The 16,392-nt window shown below is 41.9% G+C and overlaps 1 protein-coding gene across 1 annotated transcript in view; it reads left to right on the forward strand.

The window, feature by feature from the left end:
• LOC138799244 (alpha-2-macroglobulin-like) overlaps nt 1-16,392 on the forward strand; it is a 68,846-nt gene that overhangs the window by 29,583 nt on the left and 22,871 nt on the right. The window contains exons 16-25 of the mRNA XM_069980158.1: nt 287-418; nt 3,069-3,168; nt 4,922-5,003; nt 6,444-6,669; nt 9,900-10,020; nt 11,876-11,997; nt 13,443-13,494; nt 14,285-14,368; nt 14,458-14,634; nt 15,076-15,151. Of these exons, the coding sequence (XP_069836259.1) occupies nt 287-418; nt 3,069-3,168; nt 4,922-5,003; nt 6,444-6,669; nt 9,900-10,020; nt 11,876-11,997; nt 13,443-13,494; nt 14,285-14,368; nt 14,458-14,634; nt 15,076-15,151 (1,172 nt within the window). The remainder of the gene's footprint in view (nt 1-286; nt 419-3,068; nt 3,169-4,921; nt 5,004-6,443; nt 6,670-9,899; nt 10,021-11,875; nt 11,998-13,442; nt 13,495-14,284; nt 14,369-14,457; nt 14,635-15,075; nt 15,152-16,392) is intronic.

Consider the following 16,392-nt stretch of genomic DNA (forward strand, 5'->3'; position numbering starts at 1 on the left):
ATTCATCAGCGCAGAATGCCGCCAGACGGTGGCAGGGGAGCTCCACCACTTTTGCTCCATGTGCATGTAGCCTTAACATGAACTACTAGAAACACCTCCAAGCAAACCCTGATCTCTGACCCAAATCTGTCTTAGGTCTTTCCACTTTTTACTGTGGCTCCAGGGTCATCCTTTTTTTAATGGTCATTTTTATTGTCTAAACTTTAACTGACCTGTTTTTGTTTGTTTTTTTCTTCAGAAAGATAATTAGATTATAAACTAACTTTGATTCTGCTCTTGCCTACAGACTGACAGCATTAGGGACGATAGTTTTTTTTCTTTTTTTCCAAGTTTAATGGAACACCCTGATTTACACCAGTGCCCTGAGAATACCACAGCTAGATACGAAGAAATCTTTGATGTTTACAGGTTATTTATGGTAAGACAAACTTACTGAATATTACTTTTGTTTCGATCGTATTTTAATGTCTTTGCGTTAACAGGGTACAGTAGTAGATTTTACATGACAAGTGTCATATTGAACATGCATAAGTTATTAGTTCAGTGGCTTCAATGTAAAAATATTGTAACCCCTTCACGCCAGTCATACAGCTATATACATTCTCGCTACACATACCCTGTGCAGCAGGAACATATATAAACGCTCATGGCTGTGAAGGGGTTTTAATGTGTGCAGGGCCATTTCAATGCGATCGGTCCTGCACACTTTACAGCCCTGAGACCCGGGCATAGTTACAGACACCTGCGGTCCCACAGCTGCTTATCATTAACCCCCTTAAATGCTGCGATGCATAGCGATCACAGTGTTTAAGGAAGTCAGTGACAGGACAAGGGCCTGTCACTGATCGGGAACGGTCACATGTGCCGGCAGGCGGGGGTAAGCCACTTACCTCCATCCTGTCGGATCTTCAATCTGTTCATAGAGTCTTCTCTCAGGCAGACTCTATGTACAGATCGTCGAATATACCGATGAATGCTTTGGCAATATCAGTATATGCAATCACAGCATTGCATATATAAGTCCCCTAAGGGACTTATATTTGCAATCCAAAATGTGACAAAAAAAAGTAAAAAACAAAACAAAAACCCTAATAAAAATGTCTCATTTTCCCATTATACAAATAAAAATATTACATATAAACATATTACATATCGTAGCGTGCAGAATTGTCTGATTTATTAAACTATAACCATATTGTTCCCACACGGTGAACAGCGTAAACGAAAAATGAAAAATAAACCCACCAGGATTGCTAATTTTAATTAAAATTATATATTAGAAAAAAAATGAATGAAAAACAATCAAAAATTTTCTCATACACCAATATGATACCAATAAAAACTAGAGATCATGTCGCAAAAAATAACACCCAAACTAGCCCTGTAGGTGGAAAAATAAAAGCGTTATGGCTCTTGGAAGGCGAGGAGGAACATTGCTTCAATTTGACCCGGGCAACAATGACCATGGTCATGAAGGGGTTAAAAATTTATTAAAACCCAAACAGAAAAGAAGGGGGGAAAAAAGTTTGAACTGGTGCATCAAGTATTCTGCCAGGGAGGTACTGTGTTTTGTATCTTGTTTACGACACAAAAAATCTTTGACACTATCCCCTATCATATCCTCATATATGATCATCAATGATCTTGTGCATTCAAATAGCACAACATGCTAGTGTAGGACATAACTGAGTATTATTACTATTTTTGCTTATTCAAAATTATATTGATAGGTTAGTATGGCATCTATATTGTGATGTCATCTTTATTGTGATGGTTGGAACTTGGGCACAGCCTGCACAGCAGTTTTACTGACTAAAGTCTCTGATTGTGCTGTAGGCACATTAGTGTTACTAGTGAATACCTGTACAGCCCATTTATATGTTCACACAACATAAATTTTTAATTAATCACGGCCGTTGTTGCAAATTGCAACACCCGACGTGATTAATTGAAAATTTACATTGCACTGAAGTCAATGGTAGCCCGGCTGGAGTGTATACACATAGTATACACTCTGGCTGGGATTCCAAGCTGCTGCAGCGAAAACTGACATGTCAGTTTTGTGCGGCCGCTATTCATTGAATAGGGTCCACACAACCCTGACAGTGCACACATTGTAGAGTGCGGCTCCAGACGCACTTTACATTGTGTACTATGGGTAGTTGGGATGCGGGCGCACCAGAATGTTCCTGCATCCCAATTCTAAAAGAAATTAAGTTAAATCCAGCCGGTACTGCACTACCGATCAGGATGAACTTCAGTGACGCTGGCCGTTCCTATGTAGTGTGAACCCGCCTATTACTGTAAAGGGTCTCCACAGGTTGGTGAACTGTAGCCCCTCATGATACCCAATACAGATTTGGACATTTTATGTGAAATTACCCTCCACACAACTTTGTACTTGCCTACCAGCTCTCCTAGTTTGTCTTAAAGGGGTTTTCTAAGGAAAATAGACTATGAGCTACCCGCAGGTAAGCCCATCAGACACTAGTCAGTGAGTTGCCAGCATCCAGCATCCATGTCGATGAGCTGTTCTGCACCCGCACTACCCATTGAACAGGGCCGGAAGCAGTTGACTCCACTCACTGCATAGTGGCTGCAATCTGAATTTAATTAGAGCAGAATACACCTGATACTACATACTCTGAATTATTTGGGGGAACCTAGAACCAAGAGAGGTGAATCTGGTGAGTTTAGGGTTCGATCCGATTCACGGTCACCTTAATGTGGCGGAGGGGTATACATCATATAATCAAAAGGCTACGAACCTCAAGTGTACATGTGTAATGAATATAGCAGCAAAATATCCTATACATTCATTGATCATATACGAGTTCTCCTTTGCAGTGTTCAGCAGCCATTTTGTGTGTTGACATATATGTGGCAGCCATGGATGCGTGTACTATGTGTATATTTTACATTTTAGCTTTGGCTACAGGGGTGTCTGGTGTGTCAAAAAGGGTCACACTGTGTGTATTATCTGTGATCTGAATGAGCTATGACATCAGCTAGGTATAAAATACATAGTTATCTCGTTTTAACAAGTCATTTTTTTTCTTCTACTACAGACATATGATCTAGAGGTTTTTACCAACACTGAGATGAAGGAACCAGTGAGATGTGAGCCACATAGGTTTGCTTCCCGCTCTGCTATCAAGATGAAGAAAGGTATATACAACAATCACAAACCGGTTGTAGCCTATTTGTCGGCAACTATTATTAATACAGTATGGATTGGGTTTTTTTTTGGACAATCTCTTTATGTTAGAAGAGTCCTTCAGGAATAAACTGATCATAGGGTTTCCTACAGCTATCAGCAGTAATCTGTATAGTAATTTATTATAGTGGAAAATGAATATTATGCAGCGCACTCAGTAAGCATTATTACCGTAAGACACCAATACTACCTTATAATGTGGATAAGCTTCTTTATTAAAGAGTACCTGTCATGAAAAATACCTTTTTGATATGTCATCCGGCATATTAAAAGTAATTGATCACTACTGAGACCTTCCTGATTGCAGCAGGTCTCAGCAGTGAAACCCGCTGTGATCACTAACTTTTGGCAATTCTGATGACATGTCAAAAGTTACTTTTCATCACAGTGACTTTTTAACGTGTGTCTCTATGTACAATTATATAATAGATGAACTTTGTTTGCCACACAAACTGGCCCACACTATCAATCTGTCCGATCTGCCCATAGCAACCAATCACAGCTCAGTTTTAACTTCTCAAATTGATCTGTTAAAATAAAAGCTGAATGCTGATTGGTTGCTCTTGGCAAATCAGACACCGATTGTCTCAGATTGATGAATCTGGGACCATTTATGCAAATTAGCTTCTTCTTGCAGTCATGGAGGTGGAGCCCTTTGGCAGAGTGGTTATAATGGCCAATCCCTAAAAAAAATCCCTCTCAGGCATTACAGACATCCGGGAATATGCTATTACAAACTGGTTATAAATATACTACAGTGAGCTGGGTATACTTACTACTGTATATATCTGCTTCCCTGGAACATATTCAGAAATCGAGAGCTAGTGGCCAGCAGCTCCTGCCGTTCTGGTCCCCAGGACCCGGGTTGTGACATGTGAGGTACGCTAAGCCAGTCAGCGGCCAAAGTAGGACCCCGCTACAGCTGCTGACTGGCTGAGGCTGAGCGGATCTCACAAGTCCCAACCTGGGTCCCTGCTCAGACCAGGAAGCACCTGGGGACCCGGGTACTGGAGCGGCAGGATGCGGCCACCAGTGCTGGAGCAGGGGAGGTATGAGCACTTTTTTTTTATCCACCCCCTCCCCAGCACTTGCTAAAAAAATGGGTCTGGATGGACTTCTCCTTTAAGTAGCTATACTTTGTGTATGTTCCTATTTACCAGATCGAGACAACAGGCATGACCTTAAGGCATCCAGCATTATATCTTTCTCTTTATATATAGTGGCCACCCCACAAAAACATCTTAGGCTGGGTTCACACTGCATTTTTGCAGCCCATTTAACAAATCCCTTTTTAAATACTGTTTTTGTGTAAGCTAAAATGTAAAAAAAAAAAAAACATATTTTTTTTATAATGGAAGTCAGTGGAAAAAAACAGATCCAAACGTATGCACACAAATGCATCCATTTTTGCATCCGTTTTTTCCATTAAGCGGATATGTTAAGCGGACTGCAAAAATGCAGTGTGAACCCAGCCTAATGTGTGTGACTATACAGTGGCCTAAGGTATACATAAGGGAATTCAGTGAAGCAGTTGGCATCTCTATGCATGTAGTGCGCATCAGTGAGCTTTAATCCTCAAGAGTATGACCTGGTGCTAATAAATCCCAGGCATTGTGCACGACTACATAGACTGGTGTCCATCATCAAATACAAATAAGTGAAAGAAATCAGAATTAACCCTTCTCTTGCACTTTCCTATTCTAGACACCAAAAAAGACACCCCGCCGAAACATCTTACAAGAACTTACTTCCCAGACTCCTGGCTGTATGAGTTGGTTCCTGTGGGGTGAGTATGCAGCCACTTTAGTATATCCACACTCAAGCTGTGAGACATGCATTCACTTAGATCCATTTTTATAGGCCTTTTAAACAGGAAGGGCAATAATTTAAATACCCAGTGTTCTAAATAGATACCCAAAAATAAAAGTTGATAAGCGAGAATACGGCCATATTTTGATAATTACAGCCGTAAATAATGATTATGATCATAGGCTAGCATGAGCAGAAACCTGTGAGTCTGCCAATCATTTAAGTGAATGGGGTTGATTCTCTAATTAGATTCGATACAGTGTCGGCTTCCTGTCCTAATAGGGTAGCACGAGGTACCAGGACCCCGTGCTGGGTTAAGAAGACTTTCCAAGACTTTCCAGAAGAGCCATGCATTACAGTAGGATACGTCAGCTTCCTTAATACTATTTGTCCTATTGGGGTCAGTACCTAGCTGTGGTTACTACCCTGTGTCTTGTTGAAGGTATCTCTGGCAAGGACAAGATTTCTTCAGAGGACGTCCCTCTCTCATAGGTCTCTAGCACTGCATGCTAGCTGTAATCTCCAACATAAAGGGGGGAAAAAGCCTCTTTTGGTATCTAACAAGGGTCCTGGCCTAAGCCAGGCCTTGGCTTCACTGCAGCAGGGACTGTGCGCCCTGTGTTTCTCCCACATCTACTGAAACCAAAAAGCCCTCCCACCAGGAACTAGCTTTTTTTTTTATAGGGACAACTTAGCTAATGTGTGATTGGTGGGGCTGTGTGTGTGGGTAAGAGAGAGGAGATAGGATAGGAGGAAAAGTGAGGGAACAGAGCCTGCTTCTGTAAGTCAATAAAACAAAACATGTGACAACAGTTTAACCCATTCCTTCCTTCAGCTGTGCTCTGTACATTACACACATAATAAATTCAGTGACATCTAGTGGGGAAAACACACAACAAAATCTCCTTCATCACCTCCTGTGTAAACCTGAGTAAGTTACTTTACCCAGGTGCAAAAGACTTAGTGGCACACCTGTGCTGGGACACTACAAAAACACGGAAGAAAATGCTGGTGCTCTGGCTTTATTTGTTCTGGTGTCAGATCTCCTATACATTTCGTTTAATGGCTTATAAAGAACAGAACTTTGCTATCTCTTAATACACCATTCATCTTACACAGCGCCCTTTGTAAACTATAAAATGAATTAGAGTAAACTGGACACAGATGATTATCCATCCCACTGAGTTAAATGGAGTCTAATATTAAAGGGGTTATCCAGCGCTACAAAAACATGGCCACTTTTGCACCACTCTTGTCTCCAGAATGGGTGGGGTTTGAAACTCAGTTCCATTGAAGTAAATGAAGCTTAATTTCAAACCACACCTGACCTGGAGACAAGAGAGGGGGAAAAGTGGCCATGTTTTTTGTAGCGCTGGATAATCCCTTTTTTTATTGATGCATTCTTCTTGTCTTACAGCTCAGAGGAACACACTGTCCTGAATCTTACAACCCCGCACACTATCACTAATTGGGTAACCGATGCCTTCTGCCTGAGCCCAGCCGGGTTTGCCAGTGCCAGGGACATTGAGCTCACCACTTTCCAGCCTTACTTCATTGACCTGATTGTCCCCTCCTCTGTGATACAAGGAGAGAAATTTACAGCCCAAGCCATGGTCTTCAGCTATGTGAACAAATGTATTCTGGTAGGAAAATGATAACTTTTTTGAATGTAAGACTCTTCTGTGCCCCTGTGTACAGTCATGGCCAAAAGTTTTGTGAATGATACACATTTTAATTTTTACAAAGTCTACTGCTTCAGTTTTTAAAATGGCAATTTGCATATACTCCAGAATGTTATAAAGAGTGATCAGCTTAACAGCAATTACTTGCAAAGTCAATATTTGCCTAGAAAAATAACTTTATCCCCCAAAACACATTTCAACATCATTGCAGTCCTGCCATAAAAGGACCAGCTAACATCGTTTCAGTGATTGCTCCATTAACACAGATGTGGGTGTTGATGAGGACAGGGCTGGAGATCAATCTGTCATGATTAAGTAAGAATGACACCACTAGACACTTTAAAAGGAGGCTGGTGCTTGGCATCATTGTTTCTCTTCTGTTAACCATGGTTATCTCTGAAGAAACACGTGCAGTCATCATTGCACTGCACAAAAATGGCCTAACAGGGAAGAATATCGCAGATGGAAAGATGGCACCTCAATCAACAATCTATCGCATCATCAAGAACTTCAAGGAGAGAGGTTCCATTGTTGCCAAAAAGGCTCCAGGGCGCCAAAGAAAGACCAGCAAGCGCCAAGACCGTCTCTTAAAAGTGTTTCAGCTGCGGGATCGGGCTACCAGCAGTGCAGAGCTTGCTCAGGAATGGCAGCAGGCAGGTGTGAGTGCATCCGCACGCACTGTGAGGCGGAGACTCTTGGAGCAAGGCCTGGTCTCAAGGAGAGCAGCAAAGAAGCCACTTCTCTCCAGAAAAAACATCAGGGACAGACTGATATTCTGCAAAAGGTACAGGGAGTGGACTGCTGAGGACTGGGGTAAAGTCTTCTCTCATGCCAACTGTAAAGCATCCTGAAACCATTCATGTGTGGGGTTGCTTCTCAGCCAAGGGAATCGGCTCTCTCACAGTCTTGCCTAAAAACACAGCCATGAATAAAGAATGGTATAAGAATGTCCTCCAAGAGCAACTTCTACCAACCGTCCAAGAGCAGTTTGGCCATCAACAATGCCTTTTCCAGCATGATGGAGCACCTTGCCATAAAGCAAAGGTGATAACTAAATGGCTCAGGGAACAAAACATAGAGATTTTGGGTCCATGGCCTGGAAACTCCCCAGATTTTAATCCCATTGAGAACTTGTGGTCAATCATCAAGAGACGGGTGGACAAACAAAAACCAAGAAATTCTTACAAAATGCAAGCATTGATTGTGCAAGAATGGGCTGCTATCAGTCAGGATTTGGTCCAGAAGTTGATTGAGAGCATGCCAGGGAGAATTGCAGAGGTCCTGAAGAAGGGTCGACACTGCAAATATTGACTTGCTGCATTAACTCATTCTAACTGTCAATATAAGCTTTTGTTACTCATAATATGATTGCAATTATATTTCTGTATGTGATAAAAACATCTGACAAACACACATAAAAACCAGGGGGCAGCAGATCATGTGAAAATATAATATTTGTGTCATTCTCAAAACTTTTGGCCATGACTATAGAATATAGGCCCTGCTATGCCCCTGTGTAGTATATAGGCCCTTCTCTGTGTCACAATGAAAACAAACAAAAAAACAACCCACCTGCTTGCAGCGCTCTCACAACACATGCTCTTCTCTCATAACTTCCAGCACAGGTAGCATGGAACTGGAATGCTGCTTGTAACGGAAGTCCCTGGTGGCCTCTATAATTTAACTGCATGCATGCCTTAAAGGCTCACACACAAATGATTGATATGTTCACCCAAGAATCTGCAACATGTGTCCTGGATTCCCGGGAGGGCAATGCAGCACAGCACAGTCATCGGTGGACCATTGTAGTATCGTGAAGTCTGCAATGTACTGCTGTCTGAGTGGGCCCCTCTCCCACCTTGGGCTTCTGTGCAGCTGAGCCAGTTGCATGGGCTATATGTGAAACCAAGAAAAGGAAGAACATTAATGGGGAGCAGATAAAAATCCAAAGTACTCTGTAATACCTCAATATTATATACCCACTAATCTCCTCAAACCTAAGAGTAGAGTTTAAATATCCTCTATGTTTTCACCTTTTAACCCAATCGATGATGTGGATGCTGGACTTCCGCTGTGTACTATAATGAATCGGCTTGGGTGAAAAAAGTCATCATGGTATCGGTAGCAGCTGGCCAGGCAAAAAAGAAGATCAAGCAGTGGTGGCCATAAGTTGTAGGCTGGAAGAAAGGTAGCAGAATTAGGAGTAAGCAGAGGAGTCAAGGCAGGTGGCACAGGTACAGAATCAGGCTCTGGCAGATGAATCGTGACAGCACAGGTCTATACATGTATAGGAGGTAAACAGGAGAGGTCCTAGATAGCAGATCAGAAACATACGGTCAAGGTAAAGGTAAAAACTCATTACTGCTTAGGAACCGGTAGGTGGGCAGAAAAGTGTAAAGTAAAATATCAAAAGCACATGCAAACCCTGTGGTTCATACCAGGAAGTGCCACCATGTTGGAGTAAAAAGACGGGAAGAGAGAGCCTAGGCCTTGTACTATAGAGGTGGAGCAGGAACTGTGACCCAGTGGCCATGAGTACAGAGTGAGACCATTGCTGGTGGGTGCCAGCTGCCACCTTACTAGAGATGAGTGAACCTGGAGCATGCTCGAGTCGATCCGAACCCGAACTTTCGGCATTTGATTAGCGGTGGCTGCTGAAGTTGGATAAAGCCCTAAGGCTATGTGGAAAACATGGATATAGTCATTGGCTGCATCCATGTTTTCCAGACAACCTTAGATCTTTATCCAACTTCAGCAGCCACCGCTAATCAATTGCCGAACGTTCGGGTTCGGATCGACTCGAACCCGAACCCGAACCCGGTTCACTCATCTCTAACTGTCACATAACCATAAGCTTATTATAGTCTAGGAAGACACTCTTCCAGTTTTTCTATGGGCCCCGGAGCTATTTATTTAATATATTTTTGTAGTACTTTAAGCCTTTCCAAAATCTAGTGAAAAACGTGCTCATATTCCAGCAATCACCTTTAGGCTATGTTCCCACGACCATTATTAGCAGCCGCCTATATTATGAGATGGCCCCTTTCCCCGCTATGTTCCCGAAGTAGGATCATAGCCTTATAGTAATCATTGTGTTAGGAGTTTAATAAGGATATGATGCTCATAAGACCAAAGACATTTTACCATGTACAAGATAAACTTATTCTGTGTCTCTTCTTTCCATATAACAGATTGCCGTGTCATTGTCGGAAACAGAGGATCTTGTAACAGCCAATGATAAGGATCAGTCCAGATGTGTCTGTGAGGGTCATTTACACAAGTTCTCCTGGGATGTTTCAGCCTTAAAAACAAGTACTGAAAAGATTATTTATTACTTTATTTTTTACATTTGTTAAATAATTTTTACTTTTAAGAAAAGTTTCCTCACAGTGGAAATATTGGACTTTTTTTTTTAATTGGAAAGAAAAAACATGGCCACTTTCTTTCATAGACAACACGACTCTTGTCTCCAGTTCAGGTGCGGTTTGCAATTAAGCTCCATTCACCTCAATGGACAGCAAAACCCCGCCCAAGCTGGAGACAAGAGTGGGGCTGTCTCTGGAAGAAAGTGGCCGTGTTTTTGTAGCACTGGATAACCCATTTAATCCTTTTTCTGGGTAATAATAAGATCATTGAGATTTTATGGCTATGTTCACACATTTCCATCAGTCTTTTTTCAACCAAAACCAAATGTGGGTTGAAACCACAGAAAAAACATTTCTATTATAATTTTTCCCTGTCAATTCCACTCTTAGTTTTGGTCCAAAATACCGACAGAAATACTGTGTGTGAACATAGCCGCTGGGTTCACACTACGTATTTTTCAGTCAGTATTGTGGTCCTCATATTGCAACCAAAACCAGGAGTGAATTAAAAACACAGAAAGGATCTGTTCACACAAAGATGAAATTGAGTGGATGGCCGCCATATAACAGTAAATAACTGCCATTATTTCAATATAACAGCTGTTGTTTTAAAATAACAGGAAATATTTGCTATTAAATGGTGGCCATCCACTCAATTTCAACATTGTGTGAACAGATCCTTTCTGTGTTTTTAATCCACTCCTGGTTTTGGTTGCAATATGAGGACCACAATACTGACTGAAATATACGTAGTGTGAACCCAGCCTTCAAGCTGACTACAGTAAGAATAAAACAGAATATAGAGGTTGGATGGGCTGAGAAGATCTATGTATGTATGGACATATTGGGAGGGATTTATCAAGACCAGCGTACTCGTAACAGGCGCACACCTGTTAGTGAATTCAGCTGGCCTGGCGCCTGACCCTGCGACTGGCGTACCAAATCTACACCTGCTTCCAGGTTCATGATTTACGCCTGCGAGCCTGATAAATGCTACGCCTCCTTCCTGCTTTGCCGCGCCCACAAGCCCCCCTACCCGCTTAATGGGCAAGCAGGGGATACAGCAGGCATACGCCAGGGAGAAGGGGCGGATCTGCACTTTCTCTGGAGTACACCTGGGGCGGAACATTTATAAATGTCGCCCCTTCTCTCTTGAGGATTACTTACAAAATTTGATGGACAGAAACAAGTCTGTATAACTCGATAACCTTATGATCCATGTCTATCACTACAGATATTGAAACTGAAAATAATTTGCTATTAAGACCATTAAGAAAACTTTTCTGACGAAGCAACATAAAATAGAAGCATACTTTCCTGAAGTGAATTTTATATACATTCCTATGAACATCCAATAATCCAGAGTATCTGATTATCTCGTACATACCATGCTCCATAGTCACTGGATGAAAGGGATTTCACCATAGATATGAACCTGAACTATCGGCTTCTGATTCCCGCTGTCTGCCCGCTCCATGAACAGGGTGGATACAGCCTGAAGACCGCCTGGAAAACTGGGATACAGCCTATGGCTAAGGCTGTATCCCAGTTTTCCAGGCGGTCCTCAAGGTTGTATCCACCTTCTCCACGGAGAGGGCAGACAGCGGGAATCAGAAGCTGATAGTTCAGGTTCAGACGATCCCGAACTTTGGCAAATTCGCTCATCTCTAATAAGAACCACCTAATATATTTAATCTATTTTATTTATATTGCTGTTTGGTGGTCATTGGAGATGTACTGGACTCCATTTTACGTTCCTTGTTTTGTATAAAGAGTGACACGACTCAACATTGACCTTTCAGAAACACTTCAGATTCATGTTGACAGTGGCTTTATGGAAGTGGAGGGAGAGTGCACCCATGATGCTGTTGTAAAAGGAGAAAATATTAAAAAGGACACTGTGGAGAAAACCGTTGTGGTCACGGTGAGGTTTATTAACTGCAATGTATATATAATGCACTAAGAACCTGGATTAGAGCCATTAGTGTTATCTAGAATAGAACAATTTACAATAAGCTTTATATGCTGAAAATACAATGGTTAAAGGAGTTCTCCAATTTCATATGTAGTTAGCCGTCAATCTATTCCAACAAATGGCACCCCAATGAGCCATTTAGCATAACCACCGCAGCCAGATGTACACTGTGGACAAGAGACGGAAATCTTAGCTCCAATGACTGTGTAGTAGCCATACACTAAAAATGTCAAAGCACCCTGCAAAAAAAACAAGCTTTTAAAAACTATATTGGTATTTTTATTACTGTTCTCAAAATATGGCAATGTACAAAAAAATATATCCTGAATAAAAGAAAGCCCTATAATACGCTGGGTGCTCCTTTACGTCTGAGGCCCATGTGAGTCACATAATGTACAAGGATCACAGGTTATTTCTAAAAACTTCATATTTAAGAGAATAAATACCGGGATGCATTTATTTGTTAAAATTTGCTGTGCTACAGAAAAAGATGGATTCAAATCTGACATAATCCTTTAAAATAACAGATTTTAACATTGTTTGGGAAAATTGAAAAAAATTGCTGCTAAATTGGACATTCTAACTAGGGATGGTCCGAACCTGCCGAGGTTCGGGTTTGTACGAACCCGGACTCTCGGCAATGATTCCCGCTGTCTTAAACCTCCGTGGAGAGGGTGGATACAGCGGGAGGACCGCTGGAAAACCGGGATGCAGCCACAGCCATAGGCTGTATCCCAGTTTTCTAGGCAGTCCTCCCGCTTTATCCACCCTCTCCACAGAGGTGGAAGACAGCGGGAATCAGTCCGCCTCTACATAAATCTCTGTACTGTTGGAGCTGCGGGGACAAAACACCGGACTTAATAAATGTCCCTCAAAGTGTTTTTTTCCTGCACTTACTACTGCATCAAAGCTTCACTTGGATAAAATGGTGATGTCACGACTCCCAGAGCTGTGCGGGCTGTGGCTGCTGGAGAGGATGATGGCAGAGGGATGCTCAGTGTCCCTCCAGTGCCCTGTGTCCCTCAGTGTCCCCCTGCCCCCTGGTAACTTTTGTGGGGCAATACATTACTTTAATAAAAAATTTCCACCGGACTTCTCCTTCAACAAATGATGGCAAGATAAAGATATACTGTAGATGCAAATTAATAACTAATTTATGCGGCATAATTGTCTCTTTTACCAGACAATTTCAAACCTAAAAATAAAACCCTTTTTCCTCAAAAATACAATGAATAGATCACCCAAAATGTATCCCTAACATAAAGCAAAATAGACACATGTCAGTAAAAAAAAATAAAAAAAAGGAACTCGGTCATTAAGGCCAAAACAGGCCTGGTCTTTAGGGGGTTAAGTATGTACAAGCTATAAATATAAAATGTCATTTTATCTTTCAGCCAAAAGGATATGAAGACGAAAGAGCCCAGACGTTCCTTCTTTTACCATCAGGTAACTAAAATGAGGACATTATATGCTAAGTGCTAAAACATTATAAGTGCTAAAACCCCATCCCTCACTAGATAGAGACTCTGTAAAAAAAAAAAAAACACACACACACACACACAACTCCTGGTATACCTCCTTTACTTTAACTCTCGACAAGGCTCTACTGTGTGTCTGATATTCCAACACCAGATTCCCCCTTTTTTTTCAATAACATTTTGGATAACCTCAGTCTACAGAAGGTGGTCCCTCCCTCTCTGAACCAGATTAGGGAGTCTCTAACAAGCGGTGGTTCTTCTTCTGGTCATCTTTGTATTGCATGGATGATCACCACAGGAAAGAGACCTCACCGGCTGTAGCTTTTCCTGGCAAAAAAACCCTGTCAGCTGGAGGGGAACCAAGGAACCAAAACTAAATCAAATCCTATGTGTGAAAGGTAGGGCCCATTCACACTACGGAATCAGGGCCTAAATTCAGCTCGTAACCCCCAGCAGAGGCGTGCAGAGCCTCCCATTGAAAGAGATAGTAGAATTTGGCAAGGAGGCCACGGGCAGGGGTTCAGAGCGGAATTTCCCCGCCAATTTTGTAGTGTGAACAGGCTCTAAAGAGTAAAGCTCGCATTCATATTGTCTTCTACCAGCTGACTATTGTTGTTAATTGATACAGTAGTACTATGGAGCAATGTAGAATGCATACAGAAAGATAGACACCTGTAGACCCCTTATATATCATTAGAAGTGGGGAGGGGTGGATCAGGACTAATATCTAACTCCTGTTTTATCTCTACTCTTAAAAGACAACAGAGATGCCATTACTGTTAATATCAAAACCCCGGAAAGACTAGTCGCCGGCTCTGAACGAGCGCACATGATCATTCAGGGTGAGTAGTCCTAAGCAATAAAAATCTTACCCTACATAATACTTTGTGTGCGATTCTAGGTGTGAATTATCTCTAATATGTTTTGCTAGGTGATCTCTTGTCCAACGTTATTCTTAACTTGAACGATATTATCCCAATGCCGGATGGATGTGGAGAACAGAACACAGCAAAGTTTACCAGATATGCTCACACCCTGGACTATCTGCAGAGCGTAGGAGAACTGACACCCGAACGAAAAGCCAAAGCTCTCGAAGAATTAACTGAATGTGAGTGATGTGATTGTAACCTAATGGAGCGGATTTATTACCCCTTCCCAATATGTAGAAAGAGTATAGTTGGAGCAGGAAGGGTACAAATGTTGATGACAGTGGCTCATGCTGTACAATAAAATTGGCCTATATTTAGATAGTATTTTCTTAACTTCATGCCGCCTATCGATTGTATTACTTTATGTCAGTCTATAGCACCAACATTTTGGTGCAAGCCACACCTACTTCTGTTAAGCCACACCCCCATTGACACTTATGTGGCCAGAAAAGGGGGGGGGGGTAACCCACGCTTTTTCACGACCCTGTTAGCCCCTCCTAGAAATGTATGAATACATTGACAACTAGGTGTTACTGTTTCCTGCTAATGAGATTTGTTCCTATTTACTCACTCAACTCCAGAAAATCTGAACTTTGTGTATCACTGTAATCTTCCTCCAGGTTACCAAACACAGCTCACATTTAGGACTGAAAACGGGTCATTTGCACCTTATCCAGGATACGATGACAATTTATGGTATGTATTACAATTAGAGATGAGCCAACCTAGAGCATTCTCGGGTTCGCCTGAGCATTTAGCATTTTACTCCCAGTGCCTGGTGACATTGGATGCAGCCCTAGGCAGTCCTGGAAAACATGGATACAACCATAGGCCATGTTCACATAACGTAAGTTGTGTATTAATCATGGCGACTTTTGCCGATTTGCAACAACGGCCGTGATTACTACAAAAGTTATGTGCACTGCAGTCTGAGGGGATCCTGGCCGGAGTGTATACATATAGTATACACTCCGGCCGGGCTCTTTAGTGGCCGTGCAAAAAACTAACATGTCAAGCCTGACAGGTCACACAATGGAGAGTGCGGCTCTGGCCACACTCTCCATTGTCAGCTATGGTGAATTGGGATGTGCCCGCATCCCAATTCAGCACAAATAAAGATCAGTACCGGACGGGGTGATCTTCACTGACACCATTCGTTCTGTGACCCAGCTGGGTCACACAACGGCTGGTGTTTCATGCTGAGTGAACCCGGCCATAGGCTGTACCCATGTCTTCCTGGCAGCCTTAGGGATGCATCAAACTTCACAAGGCACTGGGAGTCAAATGCTGAACGATTGGGCTCAGTCGAACCAAAGTGTGCTTGAGCTTGGCTCATCTAGTGACTTCTATGTGTCATTCCTTGGCTCATCAATTAGGATAGATTGATAATATAATCAGTATCTTTCCATTTATGTATGTATGTATGTATGTATGTATGTATCTATCTATCTAATAAAAGTTTGCTTACACCTGGCTTTTGTCAAATGTATGACCCCAACATATGAAACCGTATGTCATACAGTTGCATAAGTTATCAATCAACTCTCCGCTTTCCCTATTAAGTTCTATGTACAGCAGAGAAATCACTCAAATACTAGTTAAGAAATATCAACTATACTAAAATCAACTATAGGTTATATATTGGGTTGTTTTCTAACTAGTGGTGGATTCATCATTACATTATGCCCTCTGTTGATAAATCTGGCACCTGTTACACTTGGAGGGACTGGTACACTTCTTCTATGGTACACTGTAAAGTCTGCCATGGTTTGTTTCATGTGTGCAGGACTATAGAAATCTGGTTGGTTACTTCCAAGAATAGCTGCACATGTGTCCATCAGTTGAGTGGTAACAATGCGTGACAGTGTTTTTTGACACAGTCATGTCTTTATAGTCCTGTGCAACTTTAGGCCAGGTTCCCACAGCGTAAGACACCG

The sequence above is a fragment of the Dendropsophus ebraccatus genome, chromosome 8 (genome assembly GCF_027789765.1).
Source record: "Dendropsophus ebraccatus isolate aDenEbr1 chromosome 8, aDenEbr1.pat, whole genome shotgun sequence".
NCBI classification, from domain to species: Eukaryota; Metazoa; Chordata; class Amphibia; order Anura; family Hylidae; genus Dendropsophus; species Dendropsophus ebraccatus.